The 27,460-nt window shown below is 41.6% G+C and overlaps 1 protein-coding gene across 2 annotated transcripts; it reads right to left on the minus strand.

Moving 5' to 3' along the window:
- Positions 1-1,250: 1,250 nt before the first annotated feature.
- LOC110597392 (uncharacterized) lies at positions 1,251-23,891 on the minus strand. Of its 2 annotated transcripts, XM_078031246.1 has the most exons (5): positions 23,412-23,891; positions 20,937-21,931; positions 17,464-17,809; positions 13,815-14,011; positions 6,764-7,692 (listed from the first exon to the last, which is right to left on the minus strand). In XM_078031246.1, exons 3-5 carry the CDS (start codon positions 17,465-17,467, stop codon positions 7,054-7,056), a joined length of 840 nt encoding a protein of 279 aa, XP_077887372.1. In that variant the 5' UTR covers positions 17,468-17,809; positions 20,937-21,931; positions 23,412-23,891; the 3' UTR covers positions 6,764-7,053. The 2 variants fall into 2 exon arrangements, 1 of the variants encoding a protein (XP_077887372.1); XR_013430443.1 differs by lacking the exons at positions 6,764-7,692; positions 13,815-14,011; positions 17,464-17,809 and adding an exon at positions 1,251-3,809 and having other exon boundaries at positions 23,412-23,882.
- Positions 23,892-27,460: the final 3,569 nt, after the last annotated feature.

Raw genomic sequence — 27,460 nt, forward strand, 5'->3', positions numbered from 1 at the left:
TGGTGCTAGGGAACCTGAGAAAAGGGGACTCCAGCCTCTGAGATCAAGCTCACAACAATAGCCATGTACCTTGTGTTTATCCCTGCAGGGACTGCCTCATCTTTCTGGACAGAACTTTTCGCTCTCCAGAAGTGTGACGATGGCTGCCCTTCCTTCCCCCTCTGTGTCTCAGGGTCACTCAGAGGGTATCTCCGCCATCTGTAGGGCTGTCTGCTGCATGCTGGTCTTTCAGCTTTACTCCTGGGAGGAGAGAGCTGCAGCTGTGCCTCTATGGCAACTTGGCCTGATTCAGTCACTGACTGAAGGTAGGGAGAAGGTCAAGTTCCGGAGAAGTTGCACATCGCGGAGTTCTTTAGTCTTAAAGTTCAGTCCTGGTTCCTAGTGAGTTTCTAAATCCAGATACTTGATGATACCTATGGAACTATTGTGATTACCTCGAGTAGGTATTACCTCCAGTCCCCTGGCCAGATTCTGGTGGAGATAAACATTTGATAAGTATCAAGAAACAACCATCTTTGGTGTGAAAAGACTCTGCCTCATCACAAGCAGAACTGCACTAAGTGCTGAAACGGTCTGGTGGAAGCTCCGTGGGCTTCTGAACAAGCATCCTCAAATGTAATGATAGAGAAATGGGGACCAGATGTGGTGGAAACTCATGGTGGAACAGAACCTTATGTCCAATAAATGCAGAAAGATGTTTCACCACTCTGGCCATCAAGGAAATGCAAAATGTAAATCTGTATTTTGTTTGCTTATCCAATTGATAGAAAGTTAAAAAAAATGCCCCTGAGAATATGGAGAAAAGGATGTTCTCATCCATTGTTGCCGGAGAGAATATAAATTGGTGCACACTTTTTGTAGACTAATTTGTCAATTTGGGTAAGAACAATCTTAAAATGTTCATACACTTTGAGTCGGTAATTTTAGTTTTAGGGCTTTATCCTAAGGCAATAATCAAATTTATGTACAAGATTTATGTTCAAGAATATTCATCTCAGCCATTAGTGTAATAGAAAAAATATTAGAAACTACCTAAAAGTCCCACAACAGGAGGCTGGATAAATAATTAATGGTACAAATGAAGAATGGAAAACAGTTCATTCCTTAAAAATGATTTTTTTCAAAGAATATTTGATGATAGGAAGACATAGTGAATAAACAGGGCACAAAATGCTAGACGGAGTATTTCAATTTTGTTAAAATTTTTATAATACAAATACAGAAAAAAAGTTATTAAAAAGCGACAGGAATGTGATTATGGGAGCATTTTCCCCCTTATATTTTTATTATTTAGTGTTTACAACAGTGAATCTCTTCTCCTCTCTGAGTTACAGTTTACTCTTCCGTTAAAGGGGCCTCATGATGCCTACATACATGATGTTGGGCAGAACAATCCCAATATTTGTAAAGTAACTTGTGCAGAGAACAACACATTATAATATTCAATGAATGATTTATAATATCATTACTCACAGTTACCAGTGAAGCACAGCTCATCCAGATATTGGCTGATAAGAATTATTAAAGTTGTCCCACACCTGTCTTAGTCCATTTTGGTGTTGCTATAACAAAGTTCCTGAGTTAGGTCCTTTATAAAGGAAGGAGGTTTAATGTACCTCACTGTTTTGGAAAGTCTAAGGTTGGGCGGCTCCATCTGGTTGGCCTTTCGTGAGGGCCTTCTGGCTGTATTATATGATGACACAAGGCTCCATGTGGCAGGAGTGCAAGAGAGAGAGGTGGCAAGATGAGAGATGCAGAAAGAGAGTGGGGAGGGCCGCACTCATGCTTTTATAACAACTTGCTCTTGCAGGACCTACCCTCCTGTGAGACACCATCCACTTCAAGAGACAGCATTAATGTACTCATGACAGTGGAACCTCTATGACCTAACTACCTTGAAGTCAGCCCCACTTTTAAGTTCCACCATTTTGACACCACCACACTGGGAACTGAGTTTCTAGCACATGAAATTTTGGGGAACAAATTGCATTTTAAAACCATAATAAATCCCACCTGGCTTTATTTTAAGATAACAAAAGGAATGACTGAAAAAAGTTCTCTTTACTGAGGTTCTAATATTAATTTTATGTTCTTCCTCACAAGGATTGAGAAACAGCTTTCTGTTACTGTGACAGAATATCTGAGGAAAACAACTTAAGAGAGTAAATGTTTATGTTGGCCTATGGTTTCAAAGGTTTCAGTTCATGGTTGCATGGTTCCATTGTTTTTATGCCTCTGGGGAGGTAGAAACATTATAGTGGAAGGGTGTGGTTGAGGAAAGCTGCTTGTCTCCTGGCAGCCAGGAAACAGAAGGAAAGTGAAACAAGTTCCTAAGGGCCTCTTAGAACCCACTCCCTTCAACTAGGTCCCCCTTCCTAAAGTTCCCACCGCCTCCCAGTATTGCCACCAACTGGGAACCAAGCCTTTAACACATGAAACTTTGAGGGACAAAACTATAAAACCCACCTTTTTGTGTGTCTAGAGCAATCATCTCCATTTTTGCCATTTTAGAATTTTTCTCATTCAAAATCCAGGTTCTGTATATCTCCAGTACCTTATCACTCTATTTCTTTTGTGTCAGGATGATGAAAGTGTTACAATTACTAATTGCAGAGACTTCTAGTCCCCACAGCTGCAGTGGCTCAAAGTTCTGTTTTAAGTAGAGTCACCTTCAATGATATTGAAACACTGTCTTTCTCTTAATCCTCGCTGCAAAATGCCTGTTGCTTTCCTCTCTAGGAGGAAGTTTTTCAGCTCTCTTCTTTCTCTCTTATGTCTCTCTGTGTCTGCTCTGGTGCCCAAGTTCTCTTGAGGCTGAGATTTATATTCTGAACACTTAGATGGGAAAAAATGAATTCCAGATGAGGTCAGAATTAAAAGGATACTCCTCATATAAAAACAAGAAACAAGCAAAATACATGTCCTTTGAGACACAATTAACTACCCTCTCGGGTTAACATAGCCTAGAGATGTGTTAGTTAACTAATTCTCACCTATTAACTATGAAGGCTAAGCTAATGGGATCATTTTAGAGCTCTGAATTTGTGCCCAGAACAGCTGGTAAGGCTGAGAGAACTGGCACTCTGCCTTGTACATGTATGAAGACATCTTCTTTCCAAAGTGACACATTCCCAGCCCATCTAGCTCATTTAGAGGGGAAAAAAATTATTTTCACCTGCCAAAGTGATTAGAAAAATGTGGAGGCTGCAGAGGAAGAAAACTATAGTGGGAGTCATTTTACTATTTATCCATATGTGAATATGAGCTCCTGATTTTACAAGGCATGCTGTCTTATAAAAATGTAGTGCCACTAATATAATGAAACAGCTAATGGGCAAGGTGGCTCATTCAGGGCCTCTGGCACTGACCATCCCAAGATGAGATAGCTCTGGTTCTACTAACTACCTCATTTACCCCTCATGGAAAGGAAACAAGAGGAGGCAGAGAGGGGTGTGAATATCATGGTTGGGGATGCCGATCCCCTCTTTACTCCTGCATCAGCCCAGATTCAGGTGGGAGTAGGAAGTTTGTGCACACAAGAATTTGTGGGCATGTGTGCAAGTTGCGGTTGGGGATGCTTCCTCACTTTCTACCTCCAGGATGTTCTGAAACTGAAGCTCCAAGCTGGTCCTCTGGGTTCCGTGTTGTGACCCTTTCACTGAAAAATGAGGTGCTCTTCTGACCCCACTCATTCTTTTCAGAGAGGGGATGATTTGTCAACTCCTGCCATACAGAGATGCTGTGTAGGCTCATGAAGAAAGGGTGGCTTTCTTTAGTTGAATGGGTTGTTTTCCAGAAAATAGTTCTTGCTGTACAGAATTCAAAACAAAGAGGTTACTATTTTTTTGAGGGGAGGGGGTCCTGAAGATCAGGCCTATGTCTTCACCGAGTGCTAAGGGCACGCTCTACCATTGAACTACACCCCAAGCCCAAGATGAACATTTTCTGCCAATGAATACAAACCAGTTTCCATTTTCCCAAACCCAAGTACATGAGACCCAATGAAAGTTAATGCCATTCTTTACTAAAAGAGTTTAGGTGGTTGGCCCTAAACTCTTTAATTAAGGAGTATTGTGCCCTGATTAAACTATTTTACTCTCCTTGAATCAACCAACATTATCTAAACATATTTTCCTTTTCTTTCTTTCTTTTTTTTCCCTTTGGTGATAAAGGGTATGCTGTTTTCTGAACTTTTTTCTTACTCTCTCACTTTCCAAACTCATTTTCTCTGACCTTTCCCCTTCCCTGCAAAATAACTCAGTCATTCCTCAAGTCCTCTCTTGTGTCTTTACAAGTTTAAGCCGTCTATTAAGCAATATATGATTCTTCCACTTATTGCTGATCCAGAGGTTGGAATAGCCCAAGCCCAGGGTACCCTCCCACAGGAGGTAGGAGAGATTATAGTTCCATGGGTTGGGAAATAGGGTGCCTGGATGTGGTGCCAGGAGAGAAACCCAATCCAGGTTGTAGTTAATTTTCTTTTATGGTATCAGAAATAAAAACTAGCTTGTCCCCATGAAAATTATTTTTCTCTAAGACAACTCTGACTTTCAGTTTAATACAAGTTTAATCCCTTTCATTTCCATCTCATGACTTGGGCCTTTATTAGACCACACATTCTTCTCCCTGCTTGCAATGCTTTGAAAAACCACCCATCTTTCTCTGGAAATGGAGAACTTCTTAGTTTTTCTCTGAAAACAAAATTTCCCTTGACTCTGGGGCAGAGGTGAGCAAGGTTCTGATGGCAAAAAGATGTAGAAAAATGAAGTTCCTTCTGCCATAAGTGTGGCAATGTCTGCAAGTTGCCGATGGAGAACTCTTAGCATCTTTGCCCTCCTCCTGCAAATTCTTCCTTTAGGTTTTGAGGGCAAGACTGGGGCAAGAGGCAGAGAAGAATACTAGTGGCAAGTGATTGACAATTTGGGCAAGAGGCAGAGAGGAAGACTAGTGGCAAGTGATTGACAATTTGTGCAAGAATTTTGAAAAGCATAGGAATAGTTACTTTGGTAAAAAGAAATGGATAGAATACAGAAGGGCCTTTAAAAAATTCTGTGATTTATAAATCTTCTTCAAAGATGTAAGTAAAAACACATGAGTTATTTTATAATTACTTTTTGGCTGCTAGACTCTGCAGCTAAAAAAAAAACTTGTTTATTTAACTTTTTATCATATCTCTGTGTAATTTTAATGAATAAATCAGGTGCCATAATTTATTTACCCAATTCTCTACTTTTGGACAGTTAATTTTCAATTATTTTGTTGTCGATAAATATTTCTATTGGGAGTGCTTTGGTCTATAAGTCTGATGATGTCGTTTTTTTCAGTTACGTAATTGATCATTGCTGCTTTAACAATCTAAAATCTCAGTGGTTTAGCATGTCTAGGGTTTATCTGTGGTTTGATTTACTGCCTGGTGTTGGGGGGGGCTGTTCTTTGCAAGCATCAGAGACCCAGGCTCCTTTCCCTGCTGTGACTCCACTCTTCTTAGGTCCTCTGTTAACCTTTCCCTGGGTTTTCAGATCTAGAGAGGTTTTTCAGATCTTGAGAGCCCACACCTGCTCCTGGCTACTCCCGCCTGTGGGCAGCACACATCCTTCTGCACACATGCCATTGGCAAGAACTAGTCACATGGCTCCACCCAGCTAAGAGGGGGCTGTGGACCAGAGTTGTCTAGCACATGCAAAGTGGGAAGGGACAATGCTTATCCATTCATAATTAGTCAAAGTGCAACCATTTTTCTCTCAGATGTTCAGAATATGAAGGGTTACATCCCTAAAACTACTGGTCAATCCCAGATAATTACCATTTTATATTTTCTTTTGCTTATTAAATTTAAATCCTTCTACAACCTCTTTCCAGCCTCTTCCCTTGTTAGCCCTGTTGTCTTCTCTGGTGGAATGCAGGCTGAATAGAGAGGAGATAGTCTGGGAGAAGAAGCTCTCACACATTGTGTTGCCAGCTTCACAACCCGTCCTGTATCTCTAATGTTGACTTGTTTTTCCAAGGACAGTGTGTAGCTAGAGTAGACTCCATGGGTCCTTTGAGGTTTATGATTCTAAGACTGCAGGATAATTCCCTGCCCTTGTGAAATGTTCCTAAATATCATGGCCTCAGATGGGGAGGGACTGTGTGGAGGGGGACCACAGTGTCATATGAAATGCATTGACATTTCAAACACACTGACTGCTCTAGCCCTCTGGTAATGGCTTTAGTAACTTCACCACTGATCCTGAGATTAAACATCAGGGTTGTTAAATGCTAATTGAGTTGAAAACCTTCCTCCAAATGCTTTAAAAGTTTCAGGCAATAAAGGGCTCCTGGTTGGGTACTGGGGCTAGCTTGGTATGGTTCCTCTGTCCAGCCTCGCTACCATCCATCTCCTTCTTCTGGATAGGGTGCGATTGTAAACACAAACAGACTTTTTTCTTTTTAAGCAGAATGTCCATTCCTGTGGGCGTTGAATCGATTCTTTGGAGTGAGCTGTTTGTCTTCAAAAGTGGGGCCATTGTTTTGTCTTGAAGCTTGCAGATTCTAGCATGAGCCCTGAGGTCCATTCATGGAATTTTGCAGGTATATCATGCAGCAATACTGCAGTCTGAACTGAGTCTTTTTTTTTTAGGATTAATTAATAACAAAGCTTTACTGGCTCAGTAGTTTTTCTTATGATCATATAAATATATAAATCTTGAAAAGGTAATACTGTTGAGTAGTAAAATCCGTAAAAATAACAGTTTTGCCACAGTGCACAGATTAAGTTCATTCATTTTGCTTCCCCATCCCCCACCAAGCAGCTAGATGAGAACTGGAAGACACAGGAAAACTGCACTTCTACGTGGAATAATGAATATACTGAGAATTTGTTTGCAGAAAATAAACTTCAAAACTCCATGCTCCACATCCTAAACGCCTATGAGTAGGCCCTTTAATTAACTTAATACTTGGGATAAGTGTCTCGCTTGGGGTCCTCCTGCGCAGGGGCCGCGGGACTCAGAGCTGGGGTCTGTCAGGGCAGCAGGGGAAGTGGTCTTCAGTGCAGAACAGGACCGACGGCTCCTAGGCGGCGCTCGGCGGCCTCGCGGGGGCAGGCTTGGTGAAGAAGGAGGGCACACTGATGGTGTGCAGGAGCTTCTGGAAGGCCCAGGGGAAGGCCTCCAGCTCGGCTTCAGCCCTGGTGACCTGCTCCATCCTAGCCACGCTGCTGCCGATCATCCGCACGAAGGCCTCCACCTCGGGCCGCGTCCCGGCCCCGGGCAGCAGGCAGGTGGCGTAGCCCGCGGCGGTGAGGCGCAGGAGTGGCAGGTCGCGGCCGGGAGCGCCGTCCTCCGGGCTCTCGTCCTCCCACGGCCCCGAGGCGCTGCTGTGGCTCTGGGACACGTTACCGCTGTCCCCGCTCCAGGCGGTGCCCTGCGGCTCGGCCTCCTCCTCCCGCGAGGGCCCTCCACCCTCGGGGGGAACCTCCAGGGCCCGCTGCCGGTGCCCGCGCGCCGCGCTCGTGGACCCGCTTGCCCGCATGCGCTGAATTGAGTCTTGAAGTTTTCCTGCAGGGAACTTCAAGGAATTTTCTCCAGGACTGATATAATTCTCTTCTTGAGGCCCAGAAGAAAGTTCCTCTACGAAGGTCTCATTTCCATGGTCCCCTATCTCATTCTCTATTTTCTTTATTCTTCCTTCCTCCATCTCCATTTTCAGGACCTGTGAATCAGACCTAAAGGTGAGACTTTCGGAGAACAATTGTACTTCATAATTGTTCTGGAAGTAGATAGGTCCTCATTAAACAGGTGAGAAGGCAGAGAGCGAGGCATTGGTGGAGTACAAAAATTTCTCTCCCAGTCCAACACCCTCATCACCCCATAGCACCACTGCCTCCTTTTCTCTGAAGAAGGCTTGTGCTATCTTTGAAAATAAAAACTAAGCATTGAGAGAATCTCAGTTGAGAGAGCAGGTGGAGGTAACACTGCTGCCATCCTTCATGAGCCCCTGCTGCATGGGTGCATGGCACCAGATCCATTCCTGTGACACCCTGAAATTCCACCAAACACCTGCATCTGCACTTCCTATAAGAAATGAACAGGATGCCCATCACTTATTGAAGACTGTTGTTGTGAAGGGGACCTAGCTATATAGTGATAATAGACAGCATTTGTCGAGCTCTTACTTTTAGCCAGATAGTGCATTTGTGTGTGTGTGTGTGTGTGTGTGTGTGTGTTTTCACTTACTTAACCCTTCCAGCAACACTGTGGGGGTTAGAACTTACTGATATGCCCATTTTACTGCAGTGGCAACTGACATTCAGAGTGGTTCACTAACAAAAGTTTATTCTTTTAAGTCCTACATGAATATACATCATATAATATATAATGTATAATATATAATATCATATAATATTTATGTATTATATTACATATGATACATTACACCTGACACATAGCATATGTATTGAATATTTTAAAAATGTTTATAAAATTCTTACAAGGTAGTTGTTGTTTTATGGTTAAGCAAGCAGAAGCTACAACAGCCTGAGAAATTTATAAAATGCCACTGAGTCACTACTCACAAGTTATTGAGCAGGATTTGACTCAGGGACCCTTTTCTTTTTGGGGGGAAAAGAAAGAAAGGTCTATGCTTTTTCTATTTCCATGATCTCAAACATATTATTTTGTTAAAGTGACCCAAGCAGGTCAATAAGCATATGATAAGACACATGATAAGATACAATTTGATATTGGAAGTTAACAAAGGCAGCATCCACAAAAAGGGCTGGGGAGTTAGTAATAGACCTACTGGCTAATAACATTCTGAAAGCTGAATCATTGTTCAGAAGTCTCCCTGGTGAGGGATGGGCCTGGGTCCAAAAGGGAAGCACATCTGGAGCCCCAGGTGCCTTGCAGAAAAATAGAACAAAGAACTGACTCTTCCTCAAACCACTTAAGTTAGCAGGAAGTAGGACATTTCTTTCCTGAACACTGCATTGCCTTAAAATACCTTGTATGAGAAAACTACTTTATACCTATAGTTTAGACATATATGTTATGTTTTAAATTTTAGCTTGGAATAGTTTAAATTAGAAAAGATACTTGCAGAAAACCACAAATGCTACAAATTGAGATGTATATAAATCCAAGCCTTTTTTCTTTCTTCCTTCCTTTTTTTAACAACAACAAAAAAGAGAATCATAGAAAGTCTGTTCATATCATAAACTTGGCTTTAACAGAAAGGTTGATAAGGGAACCGTTTTGTTTAAATGAACAAGAAGCTTCAAGCAATAGTTAGAAGCTGGTAATCCCTAATTTGTGGGCTAATGTTGAAGCAAGTTAATAAAATGACCTTAGGGAAAGATCAAAGTAATGTTTTACAGAATTCTGGAGCTAGAGGCACCTTGGAGAGCATCTAGTCCAATGATCTCATTAAGAAAATGCAGAAACTAAGACTGGCAGAGGAGGGATGACTTCCCCAACAGTTGCAGAGATTCAGTTGTTAGCCACAAAATCCACTGAAATACTATTTTTTTTTGTATAGTTGTGTGGATGAGAAGCAGAAAAGTTGAGAAAGATTGTTTTTCTAGTCTTGGCTATTTCTCCCTAATACTGTTTTGCATTCTAAATCTTGTTTTCTCCCTCTATTGAGCTTTTATAAACAATGAGTTCTCATTAAGAAATGAATACAGTCCAGAACTTTAAGCAATATTTTGTTTAATTTTAAACAATACATGCACCTAAAACAAAATCAAAAATTTGTAACAGGTATATTTAGAAAACCATCTAGCTCCCACTGCTGCCTCCTAGAGGGGCCACTCACTGGTAACAGATTGGGAGTGTTCTTCCAGAACATCTCATGCATGCAAAGCACCTAGACAGATATGTACTCCTCTTTTCCTTTCCATTTCTACACAGCTGTTAGTACAATCTTCACACTGTTCTTCATCTTGCTTTTATTATGTGGTAATGTACCTTGCGGACTGCTGACATAACAGGTCCTATCTAGTGACCTCTTTCCTTTTAAATGGCTATGTACTATTGCATTGTCTGGAAGTTCTGTAATTTATTTAACACATTTGGGTCATGTCCTCTTTTTTGCCATTTCAAACAATGTTGTGATGAATATCTTTGTACATACATCATTTCACACGCGTGGGAATATAACTGTAGTGTAAATTCCTGGAAACAAAATTACAGGGAATGCATCTTACATTGTGGTTGATATTGCCAACTTTCTATAACACAAGCCAGGAATTAATGCCTATTTCCCCACACTATGGCTGACACATAGTGTCTCAATAAGTTGCTTAGGGCCTTGCTTGTTGATGAGGCTGAACTTGGGATCCTCCTGCCTCAGCCTTTTAAGCTGCTGGGATTACAGGAGTGCATCCATATTCTACATTTTTCTTTCTTTTGCTCATTTTCCCACTAGTTACTGGTTTTTATATTATTGACTTATAAGAAAACTTTATATGGCAGAAAATTAGTTAGACAACCATCAAATATTAGCAGATGTATAGATTATTGCAAATATTGTCTCCATTTTGTTACTTGTCCTTGTTTTTTTAAAAATATTTATTTATTTATTGTAGTTTTAGGTGGACACAATATCTTCATTTTATTGTTATGTGGTGCTGAGGATCGAACCCAGTGCTTCACGCATGCTGGGCGAGCACTCTACCACTGAGCCACAACCACAGCCCCTTGTTTTTGTTTTTTAATCCTACTGACTATGCAGAATTTATTTATTTATTTTTTTAGAGTGCAATCAGATATTTGGATATTTCTCTTTATTTGCATTTGGGTTGTTCTAGCATTTCTCTATTAAAGACTATAGTACAAAATATCCTTATGATATACTCCATGTACTTTTAATATTCCCTTTATTGGACTTAAATTTTTGATGCATCTAAAATTTATTTTATGTAAAATATGAACTAAAAAATATAGCTTTATTTTTTCAGACCGTTATTCAGCTCTTCCAAAACCATGTATGAAATAATCAAAGTTTTCCTCACTTATTTGAAAAACTACCTTTATTACATGAATTTGAATGTACTTCTGTCCTGTTCTTTGGAAGCCTTCATTATGTCTGTGAATTCAAAAAAACAGCACAGCATAATTTGAATTCTCTTACTTTGCAATGTATTTTAATAGCTGTTGAGACTCTACTTAAAAAAAAAATTCCTGGCCACTCTTGACTTGTTTGTTTTTTATTTTGAATCAAGGAATCAGTGTGTTTTTTTCCTCTCCCTCTAAAAATATTGTAGGTTGTATTATTTTATAGATTGCCTTAGGGAAAATTGATGTCTTTATGATGTTGCATATTTTTGTTCAAGAACATGGTATTTTATTCATTAATATTGTTTTTTAATCTTCCTCAATTGCATTTTATACTTTTCATCACATAATTTCATGTGTTTCTTTAATGTCTCTTCCTAAGTATATTAGTTTATTGTTACTATTATTTTATTATATAGTCCAACAACTTTTTATTTGTGTAAAATTATGTAGCTTGGTATGTTGATTATATGACAAACTGTCTTTATCAATTCTTATTTGTACTCCTTAAACTTTGTTATTTTACATTTTCAAATATATAGTAAAATCAAATGAAGATAATAACAATTGTACTTCTTTTCACTGAAAACACATACTTCTTTTTTCTTTCATTGAATTGTATAGCCAGCATCCCCAAAACAACATTAAATAAGAATGGTTATAGTAGACACAGTAGCTTTTTTCTGACTTTGTCAGGATTTCTTGTTGTATTTCTATATTACACTCAACACTAGTTTCTTTGGTGTTCACTATATGTGAATATACATAAATATAAACATACAAATTTTATTGATTATTAAGTTTATGTTATTTCTAGTTCTTTTAATTTTTTTTAAAAAAAATCAAGAATCAATGTTTGAAGGTTGTGAAGCAGAGGATACCAAAGTTTGGTTAGACAGGGAATAAGTTTCAGAGGTCTGTTGCACAATCTGGTGATTATGATTAATAACAATACACAACGTATTTGAAAAACCACTGAGAGAAGATGGTGTATGTTCTTACCACAAAGAGATAGATACGTATGTGAGGTAATGCATGTATTAATTAGCTGAAATTTAGAAATCCCACAATGCAGATATATTTCAAAATATCATGTATTTGCGGTTATTTTCTCTTTTAGTTTCTTAATTTAAATAATCCTGCTTCTCTTTTTTACTTCATTGAGTTAGCTATTTATTAATTTCAGTCTTTGCATTTGACAAAGAACCATTTAACTCATGTTAATCCTTCCATTTGTAGTTTTCTAGTTTATTAATTTTTGATTTTATTTTAATTACAGATTGTTTTGGGTTACTTCAGGTACATATTGGTTATATCTAATATATTTGCATAAATGTTATTTAATTTTTTTTCCTTTTGTTATGGGGATTGAACCCAGGGGTGCTTAACCACTAAGCTGTATCTCCATCTCTTTATTTCCTCTTTAATTTTTAATTTTTTATTTTGAGACAGAGTCTCATTAAGTTACTTACAGCATCGCTAAATTGCTGAGGCTGGCTTTGAACTTGTGATTCTCCTGCCTTAGCCTCCTAAACTGCTGGAATTACAGGCCTATGCCTCTGAACTGTTTTCATTCTTTTTAATTGTTAATCAAAGTACTTGGGTGAGCATAGAGGTGCAGGCCTGTAATCCCAGTGACTTGGAAAGCTGAGATGGGATGATTACAAGTTCACGTCCAGCCTCAGCAATTTAGCAAGGCCCTAAGCAGCTTAGTAAGACTCTGTCTCAAAAAAAGTAACAAATGAAAAGGGCTGCAGATGTAGCTCAGTAGTAAATCATCCCTGTGTTAAGTCCCTGGTACTGGACAAACAATTAAGTGATTCTTTTTATTAATTCATTCTTAGGGAATTTTCTTTGAAGCACTGCTTGAGTTGTCTGATGCCTCCATCTGTTGTACTGCTCACTTTTGCAGCAGCAGAGGCCCCAATAAAATCTCTAACAAATGCTTTCATTATCTACTCATTTATGTCTGTCTTGGATAGAGAGGGCTGAGCTACTTGCAAAATGAACTGGTAACAACAAGGGATGGTGGCCCACAGAACATCTCATTGTCAACCCCAGGCCCTCTATCGGAGATCCTGCCCCCAGCAGAATGCCCTTGAAGGCTCACATAACTCCAGTGGATGTTTCCAGTTGGTGCAGAAGAAGAAAACAGACACTTACCACTGTAGCTGATCCTCATATCCTCAAAGAGAGTGGGCAAGTAGGGACAATAGATATCCATTCCCATTTCAGATCTTTCCCATTGGAAGACACCATATGACAAATTGGCAGACACCCTTCACCCCATAGCAGACAGGGACCTCTAGGAATGGAGCACCTAAACCTAACAGTCTAGCTCCTGAAATCACAAGATTCCTCTACTGTCACATAGGAGATGGAACATTCTAATGCTGCCACCATATCCAAACTGGGATTTCAAGTCACTGATCAAGACTTAGACATGCAAAGGGAAGCAAGCAGTCCTCTAGCACACCAAGGGTACATTGAGTGATACTCAGGTCTCCTTTCTCTTTCTCTCAGAGGATCTCACCATGGATCCTGCATCCCCTGCTTTTCCACAGCTGTTCAGCAATGAATCTGCCATCTGTTCCAGCCCCTCACCCAACGCATCTGCAGGATTTATTTCTCTGAGAGTTACCCCTATGGACACTACACCCCCTTCACTGCCTCTCCTTTGGGGTCTTTCCCTGGCTCCATTGGAAGCATTCTCCCACCCTTGGCCCAGGATGTCAAGTCCCCACTGGATTCAGCATAGGGTTAGCAATGATATCTCACCGGGTCTGTAACATCTTGTGTGCCCTGGAGACACTGCTCAGTCCATATTTGAAGCTCTTGGCAGGAAGCAGCACAAAGATCCCCCATTTTACAACATTTTCCTCCTTTTGGACCCGGCAGCTCTGGCTCTATCCATGATCTCAAATTCTGCTCCAGGCCAGCCAGCCAGGCACAGGAAGTCACACTCAGCCTGGGGACTAATTACACACAAATTACACCTTGGGTACCCATGGCAATACCCAGCTTCCCTCTGCTGCCACGCCACCTGTATTCCCTCTGTTACCCCTACCACCTCTGGTGTTTCAGCCCACATACTTTACAGCCCAAGTTCTATTGTGTTCCAATGTTGTTTTTACCAGGAAAACACCATCAGAGCATCTTCCTGTTTTCTGAGATTTAATGTTGTATTTGGGAAAAAGTCATAGATGGTCACTGTGCTTTGAGCTGAAGTGAAGGAAGTCTCCAGTCTGCTCCTGGAGACTCTCAATCTGTGCTAATACATGTGCACAGATATGACCTTGTGACATCCACGTCAGAAGCAATGAAGGTATTGAAATTTCACCGTGCACATGGGACCCCTAGCAACAATCATGGATGCAAATAGGAGATCAGGATCTCTGTAGCTCCTGAAATGCATGCCACACTCTCTGTGTGTGATTCAGGATGACATTAGTGACCATCCTGACAGTATTTGTTATATTAGAAACTTACCAACTTCCTATGAAGTACATACACAGCCTTTTTCTTATTTGAGACAATATCTTGCTGATTACTAAATTCCCAAGCCTGACTTCAAACTCGCAAAATCCTCCTCCTTGTTTCCCCAGTAGCTGGGATTAAATGCATGTAACAACATGCCCAAAATTATTTTTTATTTTTTCAAAACTGAGGATTGAACATAGGGACATTTACCACGATTCTTTGTGCCTGGCCCTTTTTATTATTTATTTTGAGACACATTCTTGCTAAATTGCCTTCAGTTGGCCTCAGACTTATTCCCCTCCTCCCTCAGCCTCACAAATAGCTTGATAATAGCTATGCACCCCACCCTGCCTGGCTCATGTAACTTATAACTAACAAAACTTCTAAAGGCACAATTTTGGACTTGGCATGTATATTGGATCCTTGGCTGAGGGCCTTCTCTGGGAAGCATTTTCCAGGGTCTGCTTACTGCATGGCAATCTAGTCCCCACTGTGACCTGCATCACTGCTGCCACTGCTCAGTAACAATGCAGCAACCCCTGCCTTGCAGCCACCAACACCAACACCACCTGTGTGGTCTCCCCTAAGAAACCACTGCATGAGGATGTCACAGTCTTCAAGGGGAAAACCTATTCCTCAGTTCCTCACAGGTTTATGGGTGCCTCAAAGTCAGTGGACATTATTGCCAGGCAAATAATGACATCGATGCAGATAAATGAACTGCAGAAATTCATCTCTACTCTAACAGGATGACCCATAAAAGTATTTCACCTCGATGTGGAAGGGTCAAACTGAACCCACAGAGCATGTCACAGGAGTTCTAGCCTGGACAGGGTGAACCTCAGTGCCTGCTCCTCCTTACTATTGCCTCAGTGTCCCTGGACTGCAGAATTGCTGCCTCTTGAGAGGAACTGCATTTCACGTCCCTTCATGCCCACCTTCATAAGTAATCACTGAGGATCTCCAGTGGATATCATTTCTTCATTCAGTTATTACAATTTCATTCTTAGCCCCTTTGAGTGCTTTTTACCTTATTTATAATGGATCTAAAAAAACTGACTTGTTCCTCTGAGTGTCATATGAAAGAAGGAAAATGCCTTACTACACACAATCCAGCCAATGTGAGCTTGAACCAATTTCCAGAGGAAGTTAAGAAGTGTGGAGTTACCCTAAGAGTAAGCACTGAGGACACTCTTCTTGTGGAGAAAGGAGGCACCAATATGCTTGATTGCACTGTTGAGGATGTTGTACCATCCTCCAGCCAGATCATTGTTGACCCATTAAGTTTGAACAATTAACTTCCCTGAACCACATGGCTATTTCATTACTGCTTGTTGCATTTGAACCTTGGGAGAGCTCCAGTGCTGGGTGCTTTAGCATTAATTGATGGTGGAGTGAAGTAGGAAGATGCAGCACCATCCCTAAGACAAAGGCAGTGTGGGACTCTGAATAGCAAGCAACTCTCATATTTGGAGAAGCATGAACTAAAAATGCAGCCATGCTTCAAGGGCTCCAGTGAGCATAGGAATGACTGCTGCATTCAGTAAGTCATGGTGCTTTGGGAGTGTAACTTGGGATGGGACCTAACTGTTTTTAAATATTATCCAAAGTGTTGCTGTCCTGGATGTATCTGACGGAGTTTGCAAAGGAGTATTGAAAGCAGTTTCACCAGGCTAAAGATGGACAGAATTTCTCCCTGTATGTTTTGGTGATGATCAACCTACTTAGATATGGGGCAAATAATTCTTACTGTTTGGCAATTAAAAGTGTTATGCTTTGGGTATAAGTTTTCCCAAAGCTCATGGGAGACAATGCAGTAATGCTCACAGTGAAGTAATTAGATTATGAGAGCTGTGTCCTAACAGGGCACTAATCCGGATGGCTTAATTATTTGAGATGACTAAGGTACTATGTGGTAACTGCTAGCAGGTGATGTGACTCAGGAAGACAGAGGTCACTGGGGGCATGTCCTTATGAGTTTGTTTCTCTCTCTCTCTCTCTCTCTCTCTCTCTCTCTCTCTCTCTCTCTCTCTCTCTCTCTCTCTCTCCTTTCCTGCTGTCATGTACTAGAGAGCTTTCCTTTGATGTATCCTTCTGCCATGATCTTCTGCCTCTGCTCAGGCCCAGAGCAATGGCACCAACTGACCATGGACTGGATCTTCTGTAACTATGAAAATGGCTTTTTCTGCTCTAAATTGTTCTTGTCAGGTATTTGGGTCACAGTAACAAAAAAGTGACTGCCAAGAAAATTACTCTTCATTTTTTCCAGACAGAAAAAATAATACTCATTTTATTTTAAAAACTGTCCTGAAATTGTTTTCCATATGACATCCCATTTAAAAATTTAATGTAAACCAACCTGTGGGTTACTCAAGCTATACAGAATTGCACAATATGTTTACAAATTCTAGAAGATATACAAGTATTATTCATTAGGTAGTAATGGTTTGCTGTAATTTTTCCAGCACATATTCCATAGTAAAAGAAAGGACATATATTGGTATTCTTCTATAAAAATTCCTAACAAATGGAAAATGGCAATTTTCCAGAGAGAAGATTTGTTCTTGAAATAGTTTTCTTAAACAATTGGGAATATAGAAAAGGCTGTAGATATAAAAGAATTATAACAATGTGTAAGTTAGCATTTTTCTTTTACATTATTGTAAGAACCATTAAGATAAAGGTTTATATTCATTATAAAGCCACTCTTAAATCTTATGCAAATGATATAACGTATGCAAAATATTTCTGCAATGAAAATTACCCTTTAAAAAATATGTATATATGGAAGAAAAATATCTTGTTTGCTATCTGTGTTCAAATTCCAACTGACCTCAGATCAGTCAGGCAAGATGAACTTTGAGAAACACCAATCACAGTGTATGTTAAAGTATCTATGCAGTTTTGGAAACTGAGAAATATTTTGACAAAAGATCCAGGAACTCACTCATTTTCTAAGATGTGTCCCAGGTGGCCTTCAATGATCTTCTCCATGAATACTTGTGAATCTGCTTATGGAACAGATATGCAGAAATTCTGGAATAACCAGAATCAATCAGAAGAAACACAAGACTTGAGGATATACACATGAAACCTTGTTTTAAAGGATCTCTCTCCATCTTCCTTAGCAGGCAAGGCCCTGGTCCCAGTCCCAGTTTCTGCAAGCAGTGCAGGAGTCAACCGAGAGGTAGACTGGCTGGAGGTGGCCCTGGGTGGATGGAGCTTGCCACGTTCCTGCTGCACTGACCCTTCTCCAGAGGAGCCTCATCTTCTTTTACTCTTCAGCAAGCCTCCTGGGGAAATACATCTCTTTCAGACTCAAAGGCACAGAAATCACATGTTGGAGCAATGTTCTGTTGGCATTCACCACTATCGGGGCTACTAGACAAAATCAGACATAAGAGGTGCAAGGACTTCTTCAGTGGTGTTCTCCCTGCCTTCTGGCAGCAGGGGCTCAGGCCAGGGCCAGAGCATACCTGAAATCCTGTTGCTCTGAGGATGCGACACCAGCAAGCAAGGCCAGATTGATGTCTATGTAGAGCCCGCCCATCTTGACTGGAATACCTGAGCTTGCTGTTCTGGGGTTGGTGCCCCTCCTGCACTAGCCATTACTGGGGCACCTGCACCTGAGGCTGTTGGATGCATTGGAGAAGAAATATTTTTGCTGCAATCCTTTTAGAAGAGGTGGAAGTTGGAGTCACAGAAATGCATTTATTGTTATTACCAGAGCAAGTCTTTGACTTATTTACTTATTTACTTTGTTTCCTGGTTTAAACTTCTTTTTTTCATATCAAGTGGTCAAAGCACCCCATTAGTTTCAAGTAGAGTCCAAAAGCATTGCATAGAGTTTCACCCTGAAGTTTTCTGCACCATAAGGTGGTTGTGGTGTGCCAGTTGGCACAGACAGTCTAAGCCTTCATGGTGAAGGCCCATGCTTCTGGCTGATGAGGGGTCAGCTGAGGCCATTCATTTAGTTGTAAAGACTTTTAGTATGGGATTAGCTACCACAAACTTTGCATGGTAAATGGCCAGTGTCCTCCAGATGTCCACAGAAGCTACAATTCACACACTAGGGTCTCTCTGCCAGGTTCTCCAGCAGGTCTGCACTGGGTTACTCAGGTACTGGAGTAGGGCTCCAGGAGCTAGGCAGGTATCAGTGGTGCACTCATGTAGAGTGAGTATGGACTCAGTATTGGTGGTGGTAATAGAGGTATGTCTGGTTCAGGAGCTATGCCATAGACACTGAGCTGTACTTGTGCTCCTGGCTGCTCATGGGTGCCAGGGTGCACCTGCCACTGCCTCTTGTGCTGCCAGAGCCCCTGCTTCCCACCACAGTTTAGCCTCCAGGATTGTGCCATTGGCCATGGAAGGGCTTGGCCAGTAGGGGAAGAACCAAGGTGTGCACCTCAGCCTAGCTAGGGAAGTCAGGCTCTTTGGCCCAACCACTGGCTACATTGATTCTTCTGCCTTATGGGGGACTGTGGGATGAGACTTGGGGCCAATCAGGGTCCCCATTGAAGATAGGCCAGAAAGACAGCAGTGGGTGCTAAGTACATAGACCAGTTACTGGCCATCTCTGCAGCTGCAGCTACTGTGGCTGCAAATGTAGGAAGAAGCCAGGTGCACCATTGAAAGTGGCATGTCCCTAACTGGAGAGGGCAACAAGGATCAGGAAAATGTCCTCAGGCTGTTAGGGTAAAAACTGGCTCAGCTTGGCATCCCAACTAGACTGTCACAGCTTGCTGGTGGTCTTGTTCTGGTTGAGCTCAGTGAAGAGCAATAGGTTTTCTCAGCTGGACAAGGCACTCCCAGGGAAAAAGATGCTAGCACCAAAGGTCCATGGGGAGCCCAGAAGAAATGCAAGGCTTATGGGTTGAGAAGCAAGGAATAGGCCAGGAATCCTGTTACTGCTTTTGTGAGGAGCTATGGTGTCCTGGTCCACTCTGGAAACAAGAGGAACAGGAGGAGGAAGGGATACAGAAAGACAATGTGGAGAGATCTCACCATGGAAAAACCCTGAAGTCAACTGCGCCTGCAGCCTTGGCTCTACAATAATTTTGCAATCAGCCACCATAAGCCATGGCCATCCATGCTCTGGAGCTGCTCCAGAATAATTTCTATCTCCTTGGGCATGCACTGAGCAGGGAGAAGGACAGCAGTGAGGGTTGCTTTTGGGCATTGAGAGAGACCCAGGGCTCCTGAAGGAGTATGCAAATTCCCTAAATGATGCTTACCATCTCTACAAATTGATTTTGCTTGAAATTCTACAATATTTACTTACGTTTTAAAATCTATTTTCATGATTAAATCCTAACCATATATAAGAAATTTAGAAAGCTCCTGTGCCAGCACAGTAGTTTTATTTTGGAGTATAATGCAAAAGCAAAGAACAGGTAGTAACATTCCAGATCTTGTGTAATGTATTTCTTCATTCAGGATGTACAGTACAGCCTGTGTTGCTCTCTGCCTGCTTACTTTTTGCTCACATTTCCCACATTCATACCAGCATGTCCTCAGCTTTGCTCATCCATTGGTTTTCTAGTTTTGCTGAATTTTATGGAGTTTTTGTACAACTCTCATGGTGACTTTGTCTCTCTATAAGTATTATTCTGTGCTATTATGAGAAAACTCTACTTGGAGCTTTTCTCTTTTTTTGCAGTAATGTATTCATTTAATTATATAAGCCTAATTTCCCTAGGTAAAATTTGCATTTTAAATGCTATTGGAAATGGAAATTCTCTTCTAAATTTCTTTGTATATTTGTCATTGCCGATATATAAACTTATTCATAGCAACTATGCAGAAATTAATTATTAATACCCTGGGTTTTCTTGAGAAATCTTATTGGAATTTGAAGTATAGGATCCTGATTTCTGAGAGTAGTGATAAAGCAATTTCTTCCCCTATCTCTGCTATAGTTCTTGTCTAAATGCTCTACAGAGAATTTCCACATTCAATGATGAGTGGCAGTGAGAAATATTAATATCATGATCTTGCTGCTGATTATGTCCAAAGATATGAGGATTCAATGCCACTAACATGTGCATTTACAAATTATTAATGTGGGTAACATTATGGCTATTTCAATAATTTTTTTTCTTTTTTTAATGAAACTAATTTACTTTTACCTTTTTACTTTCTCTACAGCATTTAACAGTTTTTACAAGTTGTTATAATACATACCCACACTTCTTTCTCATTTTATCTTTTTCTGTGTTACAATAAAATCTTTCTGAGTATTTCTGAGAATCATAGAATACTCTGCCACTTTTGATCAGTTGGGCTTTTGATCTGCCCATGATATAGCAACACCGTGTGCTGCTTCAAATAATTCCTGCCTTAAATACAAGTGCCATGGAGAAACTCCATGCAAATTTCAATTCCATTCTCTTTGTGAGTGTGACACTGTAGCTGACTTACCAGCTCAAACACTAGGTTAAGGGAAGCCTCCTCACTTTTGTCCTGGAAGAGGTCAGTACTCAATTTATCACTGATGTCCAAATGTCCAAATCTGTTGTCTTGAAAAATCCCTGGAATATAATCAATCCATTACAATGTATATGCAGTCGGGGCTAGTAGGAATATCACTTGAAACTGAATGTGAATATTTTCTCAGATAAGTAGCTACTGATCCATAATGGGGGAGGGGGCAAGGGAGGAATGGATGAACTTTGGATAGGGCAAAGGGGAGGGATGGAAAGGGAGGGCCATGGGGGTAGGAAAGATGGTGGAATGAGATGGACATCATTACCCTAGATACATATGGGAAGACACGAATGATGTGACTCTACTTTGTGTACAACCAGAGAAATAAAAAGTTGTGCTTCATTTGTGTACTATGAATCAAAATGAATTCTGCTGTCATGTATGACTAATTAGAACAAATAAATAAATTTTTTAAAAAGTTCAGTCTGGAAGTGCCCTGCGGTCGAATGGACCACTGTCTCACCCGTGGTTTCTGGTGGAAAGCTGTGATTTGGATTGGAACCCTTTTTTCCTGGAACATCAGTGGAAAGACGGGCTTCTGGTAGTTGGTCCCCCACAGGAATCAGGACAGATACATCATTTTCTTCTGCTGGACATGATGGATTAATTTCCAGAGGTTTCATTTCCATAGGTTCATGGAAACTGCTCTCATCACCACTCTCGTCTCTAGATCTAAAATCCCCATGAACTGATCCAGATTCTAGCAAAGTGTTTAACATTGGTCTCAAGACCTCTTTGAGTTCCCAATCTCTTCTGATCCTGCTTTTTCTTAGAACAGTCTTCAATGGAGTGATCTTCTCAGAGTCTCATTTGGCATCAAAGGTCATCAGAACAAGAGGCAGGCTGCACTGCACTGTCTGGCTCAGGTTCGGTGGTTTCCATTCCCATAATGTGGATCAGCTCCAATTCCTCCTCAGGGTCTAAAAACCCTACCAGAAAAGGAAGAAAGATGATCATTTACAAAAGGACAATTGAATCCCATTCATTCATTAAAATATTTTGTGTTGGTTTGGGACTAAGTCACTGAAATCACTCCTCCTGTGCTGTATTTATTCTCTACCAGTCCATTTTAACTTTTAAGAAATGAAGGCTCCAAAACAGCACAAGCTATTCAAAATCAAAGCACAGGTAAAGGCAGGTGAGAAAGAATGACTTTGAACAGGACTTGGCAATTATTTGTGGACTTAACACTTTGTAATTCTGCTGGGTTATGAATTTTTATCATAAGGCCAAGGTGGGGTAGGATAGGAGACAGACATAACTGTGTCTAGATGACGATAGCAAAGAAACACATCTCAGTTTGCAGTTCTCTTTACAGTTGTTTATGTATCATCGGCTTCATGAGTTGAGAAAAACTTGGAATCTTTGTGAGGGGGAAAAGTTCATCAAATGAAAGATAAACTTCAAAATTAAGTTGTGAATTTGGGGTATGAGTATATACAAAGAAAACAAGAGACTCTCAATTCAAGTGTTACATGGGATAAAGTCAGAAGCCTGTTAAACATTTCTATATTCATAAAGTTCCAATATACTCCAAGAATGTGAAAGGCCTAGTATGGCAATTGCCAGAAAAACATTACCACTACCGAGAAAGAATACCAGGTTTTCAGCTTCAGCAGTAACCACACTGCATACTGTGTTAAAAACCAAACAGGACCCCATTATAGGTAAAGGCCTCATTTTTGTCTCCAGAAAAGTTACATATGTGCACTTTAAAAAGCCAGTAAAGGCATATTATAGAAAGGCAGCATAAAATATACACAAAATTTCAGATACTAAATGAACTCCCCAAAGAAATTAAAATGTTCTTGCAAGAATCAGAATCCTTGAACAAAAGTGAAATTTGAGAGTATTGGCTGAGATCATGCCAAGCAAGAAAGATAATGAGCAATTGATTCTCTTCTCTTTTCCACCAAACTGAAAGGACATGTGATGCAAAAGCCTAGGCCTTAATCAAATATGCATGGAGGGTGTCCAGTACAGTGCCCAGCACAATGCACACAGTGGGTGTTCCATACATATTTCTTAGCTGAATTCATGAAGAAAAAGGCATGCATTAAAGGCTAAGTTTTTGGTTGCTTGTAGGTCAAAAACAAAAACTGAGTTTTGAGAAAAACATTAAAGTCCTAATTGGAGAGATTCATAATTGATCTATAGAAAGTGAATAATCAAACTTAGAAACACAAATCACAGAGCATGGCTCATGACAAAGTGTTTGCCCAGGTACAAAAGGAAGCAGTGGAAAAAGGAGCTTTCAGAGCAAGTGGTCATCCTCAGGGAAAGCTAGGAGGCAGCCAAGCAAGGCCTGTGGTTCACCCTCTGGTGCTCCTGCCTGGAGGCACAACTGGCACAGCCCGCGGTGTTCCCTCTGCACCACCTGAAGCCCACGCATGCTCACTGACCACTCACCTGGCCCCCACCCCGCGCCGGCGGACAGGTGGGTGCGGGTTCCCTCAGGCGCTCAACCGCCGCCCCTCCCCAGCTCCAGGGTGCCCCAGGCGGCACCCAGTCCCCATCAGCAGGCACCACAGGGATAGAGGTAAGAGAGACAGGGGTTGCTGCGCGCCATCCACGCTGCGGGTCCCAGAGGCTCCTCCCGGAGGACACCTGCCCCCCGGCCGCCCTGGCGCGCGGGGCAGGCAGCGTCCTAGCGGGAAAGAGGCGCCCGAAGTTCTGGTTCAGCTGCCGCGGGCCGCGGGTCTCAGGCCGCGGAAATGGCCGCCTCGGCTGGTCCGGCTCTGCACACCTGCCGGCGACGGGCGGAGCGTGAGGCCGGACCAGTGGATGCCGCGCCCGGGCAGCGCAGGTAGCGACCAGAGCGGGACCTGAGCGGCAGCGCCATCCCGCAGCCTCCAGCCGTCCAGGCTTCCGTTAGCGGAAGCGGGCGCTGGGAGGGAGCGCGGCGGACAGTGCGCCCCCTGCTGGCTGGTCGGCCACTCGGCCGCCAAGCCGCCAAGGAAAGCCCAGGACTCTGCAGCTATTTCAAATCAAAGGCTGAATGTTCTCTCTGATAAGTGGATGCTGATCCATAATTGGAGAAGGGGGGATGGAGGAACTTTGATGGGGCAAAGGGAGGGAGGAGTGGGAAGGGGGAAATGGAGGCTGGAAAGATGGTGGGATGAGATGGACATCATTACCCTAGGTCCATGTATGAATGCACAAATGGTGCATCGTGTACAACCAGAAAAATGAAAAGTTGTGCTGCAATTGTGTACGGTAAATCACAATGCATTCTGCTGTCATATACACCTAATTAAAATTAATTACTTAATTTAAAAATAAATCAGCAAACTACAAAAAGAAATAATTTTAAAGCTCTCTAGAAGCACATGGAGATACAAGGAAGCCAAATGATCATAAAATATTGAGAAAGAACAGTGGGGACTTGACAGGACTCCACAATGGGCAGGAGGAGTGGCGAGATGGAGATGCTGCCTTTGAATTGTACAGTGCGTTTATTATGTTTTAACCCATTGGACAATTGTCCCATGGGACAATCCACGTATTTCATTGAAGCAGCCCCAGAACACTCTCCCAGGGAATCCATCACCACTCCATAGCTGCTCCTCCTGCTGCCAGGATGAGGCTCCGTGTCTCCTTTATCCAGACGCAGAGGCTGCAGGTGCTGCTGGCACCAGGGTGTGTGACTGGGGTGGGGGGCTGCCCACTATGTCCCTGATGGAGATGCCACTAGAGAGGTTCAATCTCTTACTCTGCAGGGACTGACAACCACTCTGCCTGTCCAACCCCAACTCATCAGGGCCATGGTCAGTGAATCACTAGGTGTGGAAGGACTGGGAAAACCTGGCCTTCAGAGTCTCCCAGGCTCCTCATGCAGGCAGGACCACCCACTGCACCCAGATTTGCAGCCCTGTGGGCAAGCAGTCCTGGCCTCAAGCAGGGACAGTATGGCTTCAAGGACGAGTGGGACACATCCCAGTCCTGGAATCCCTCAGCTGCTGTGAAGCCTCCTAGGACTTGGGACACATTTCTCAATCTGAGGATTGAAGGACGTGGTGTGTCAAGATATATATCACTTTTTGCACATATGCCACATTCAACCAAGTCCAATACCTATTCATTTCAATGCAGTACTCATGTGGAAGATCAGGATTGTGGTTACTTATCTTCCTTTTTTTCCCTTTTGTGACTGAGAATCAAATAATATAAACATAGTCAGTTTTTTTCTTTGTTTTTTCTTTTTCTAATTTTTTTTCTAATTAGTTACGCATGAGAATAGAATGCATTTTGACACATGACTCATAAATGGAGTATAGCCTCTCATTCTTTGGTTTGTATGTGATGTAGAATCATACTGGTCATGAAATCATAAGCCATAATTTCATTCTTCTTTAAAGCTGAGTAATATTTCATTGTGTGCATATGCCTCATGTTCTTATCCATTCATCTGTTGAAGGGAACCTAGGCTTGTTAAATAGTTTATCTATTGTGAATTGATAAATATTGATAAACTTTGATGTGATTACATTACTGTAGTCTGCTGATATTAAGTGCTTTGAGTATAAACCTAAGAGTGGGATAGCTGGGTCAAATGGTGGTTTCATTCCCAGTTTTCTGAGGAATCTCAATACCACTTTCTGTAATGTTTGCACCAATCTGCAAGGCCACGGGCAATGTATGACTGTACCTGTTCTCCCACAGCCTCATCAACATTTAATATTGCTTGTATTCTTGATAATTGTCATTCTGAATGGAGTGAGATAAAATATTAGAGTAGTTTTGACTTGCATTTTTATAACCACTAGAGGTGTTAAACATTTTTTCATATATTTGTTGGTTGATTGTATATCTTCTTACTTAAGTGTCTGTTCTGTTCCTTAGCCCATTTATTAATTGAGTTATTTGTTTTTTTTTTTTTTGGTGTTGAGTTTTTCGAGTTCTTTATATATTCTGGAAATTCTCTATCTGAGGTGCATGTGGTAAAGATTTCATCCCATTCTGTAGGCTCTATCTTCACATTATTGATTGTTTTCTTTACTGAGGAGACAGTTTAGTTTGAATATATCCCATTTATTGATTCTTGATTTTACTTCTTGTGCATTAGGAGTCTTGTTAAGGAAGTCCTCGGCCAACATGGGACTACTTTTTCTTCTACTAGACCCAGGGTCTCTGTTCTAGTGCCTAAGTCTTCGATGTACTTTGAGTTGAATTTCAACCAGGGTGAGAGATAGGGGTTTCATTTTATTTTTCTACATATGGATTTCCAGTTTTCTCAGCATCATTTGTTGAAGAAACTATCTTTTCTCCAATGAATGTCACGTGTATGAAAGAAGATTCCTTCCTACACAGGATCTAGCCAATGCAAATGCAGACAAATTGGCAGAAGAATTTAAGAGGTTTGGAGTTACACCAAGGGTAAGAGTATGTGAAGCCACTCTAGACACTCCTCTTGTGGAGAAAGAAGGCAACCATGTGCTCAATTGGCCTTTTACTGATGTTGCACCACCCTCCAACAGATTTTTTTGGCTCTTAAGTCTTTTGAAAATTACCTTTCATGCAGCACCTGGTTGTTTCATTGCTGTCTGTGGCCCTGAAGGCCTTGGGAGGCTCCAGTGTGGGTTGCTCTAGCATTAGTTGAAGGGGCGCTGCGGCATGAAGATGCACCACAGTCCCTAAGACAAAAACAGTGTGGGGCTTTGAACAGCAAACAACTCTTGTATTTAGAGAAGCATCATCCAAAAAGGCAGCTGTGCTTCAAAGGTTCCAGGGGGCACAGGAACAACTCCTGCGTTCAGTAAGTCGTGGTGCCTGATGCTGCTGCCTTGGAAATGGGACGTGTGATGGGACCTAATTGGGTGTAGATATTAGCTAGTGTGTTGGTGTGCTGGATGGGTCTGATGGAACTTCCATGGGAATACTGGAAAGGAGTTCCACCAGGCCACAAGGTAGACAGAATTACATCATCAATGATCTGGTGATGATCAACCTACGTAGACACTGAGCAAAAACCACTTTCTGTTTGGTAATTAAAATGCGTTATGCTTTGGGTGTGAGTTGTCCCCCAAAGCTCACGGGTGACAGTGCAGAAATGCTCACAGTGAAGTGATTAGATTGTGAGTGCTGTGGCCTAACAGTTGACCTAACAAATCCTGAGTTTTTAAAATACTTTTATTTTTATTTATTAATTTTTTAAATTGTTGATCGATATTTATTTTTATTATATGTGGTGTTGAGATTCGAACCCAGTGCCTCACACATGCCAGGCAAGTGCACCACCACTGAGCCATAACCCCAGATCTCCAAATCTTGAAGATTTTGAGTGGATGATTTGAGAGGACTAGGTATTTGGTGGTAACTGCCAGCAGGTGATGTGAGTCAGCAGGAAGGAGGTCGTGGGCGCACGCCCTTGTGGGTTACATTTTCTCCCTGGGAGCTTGCTCTGTCTCTCTGCATTCCTGCTGCCATGGGACAGGGTAGTTTTCCTCTGTCATGGGCTT

Source organism: Ictidomys tridecemlineatus, chromosome 14, assembly GCF_052094955.1.
Source record: "Ictidomys tridecemlineatus isolate mIctTri1 chromosome 14, mIctTri1.hap1, whole genome shotgun sequence".
NCBI classification, from domain to species: Eukaryota; Metazoa; Chordata; class Mammalia; order Rodentia; family Sciuridae; genus Ictidomys; species Ictidomys tridecemlineatus.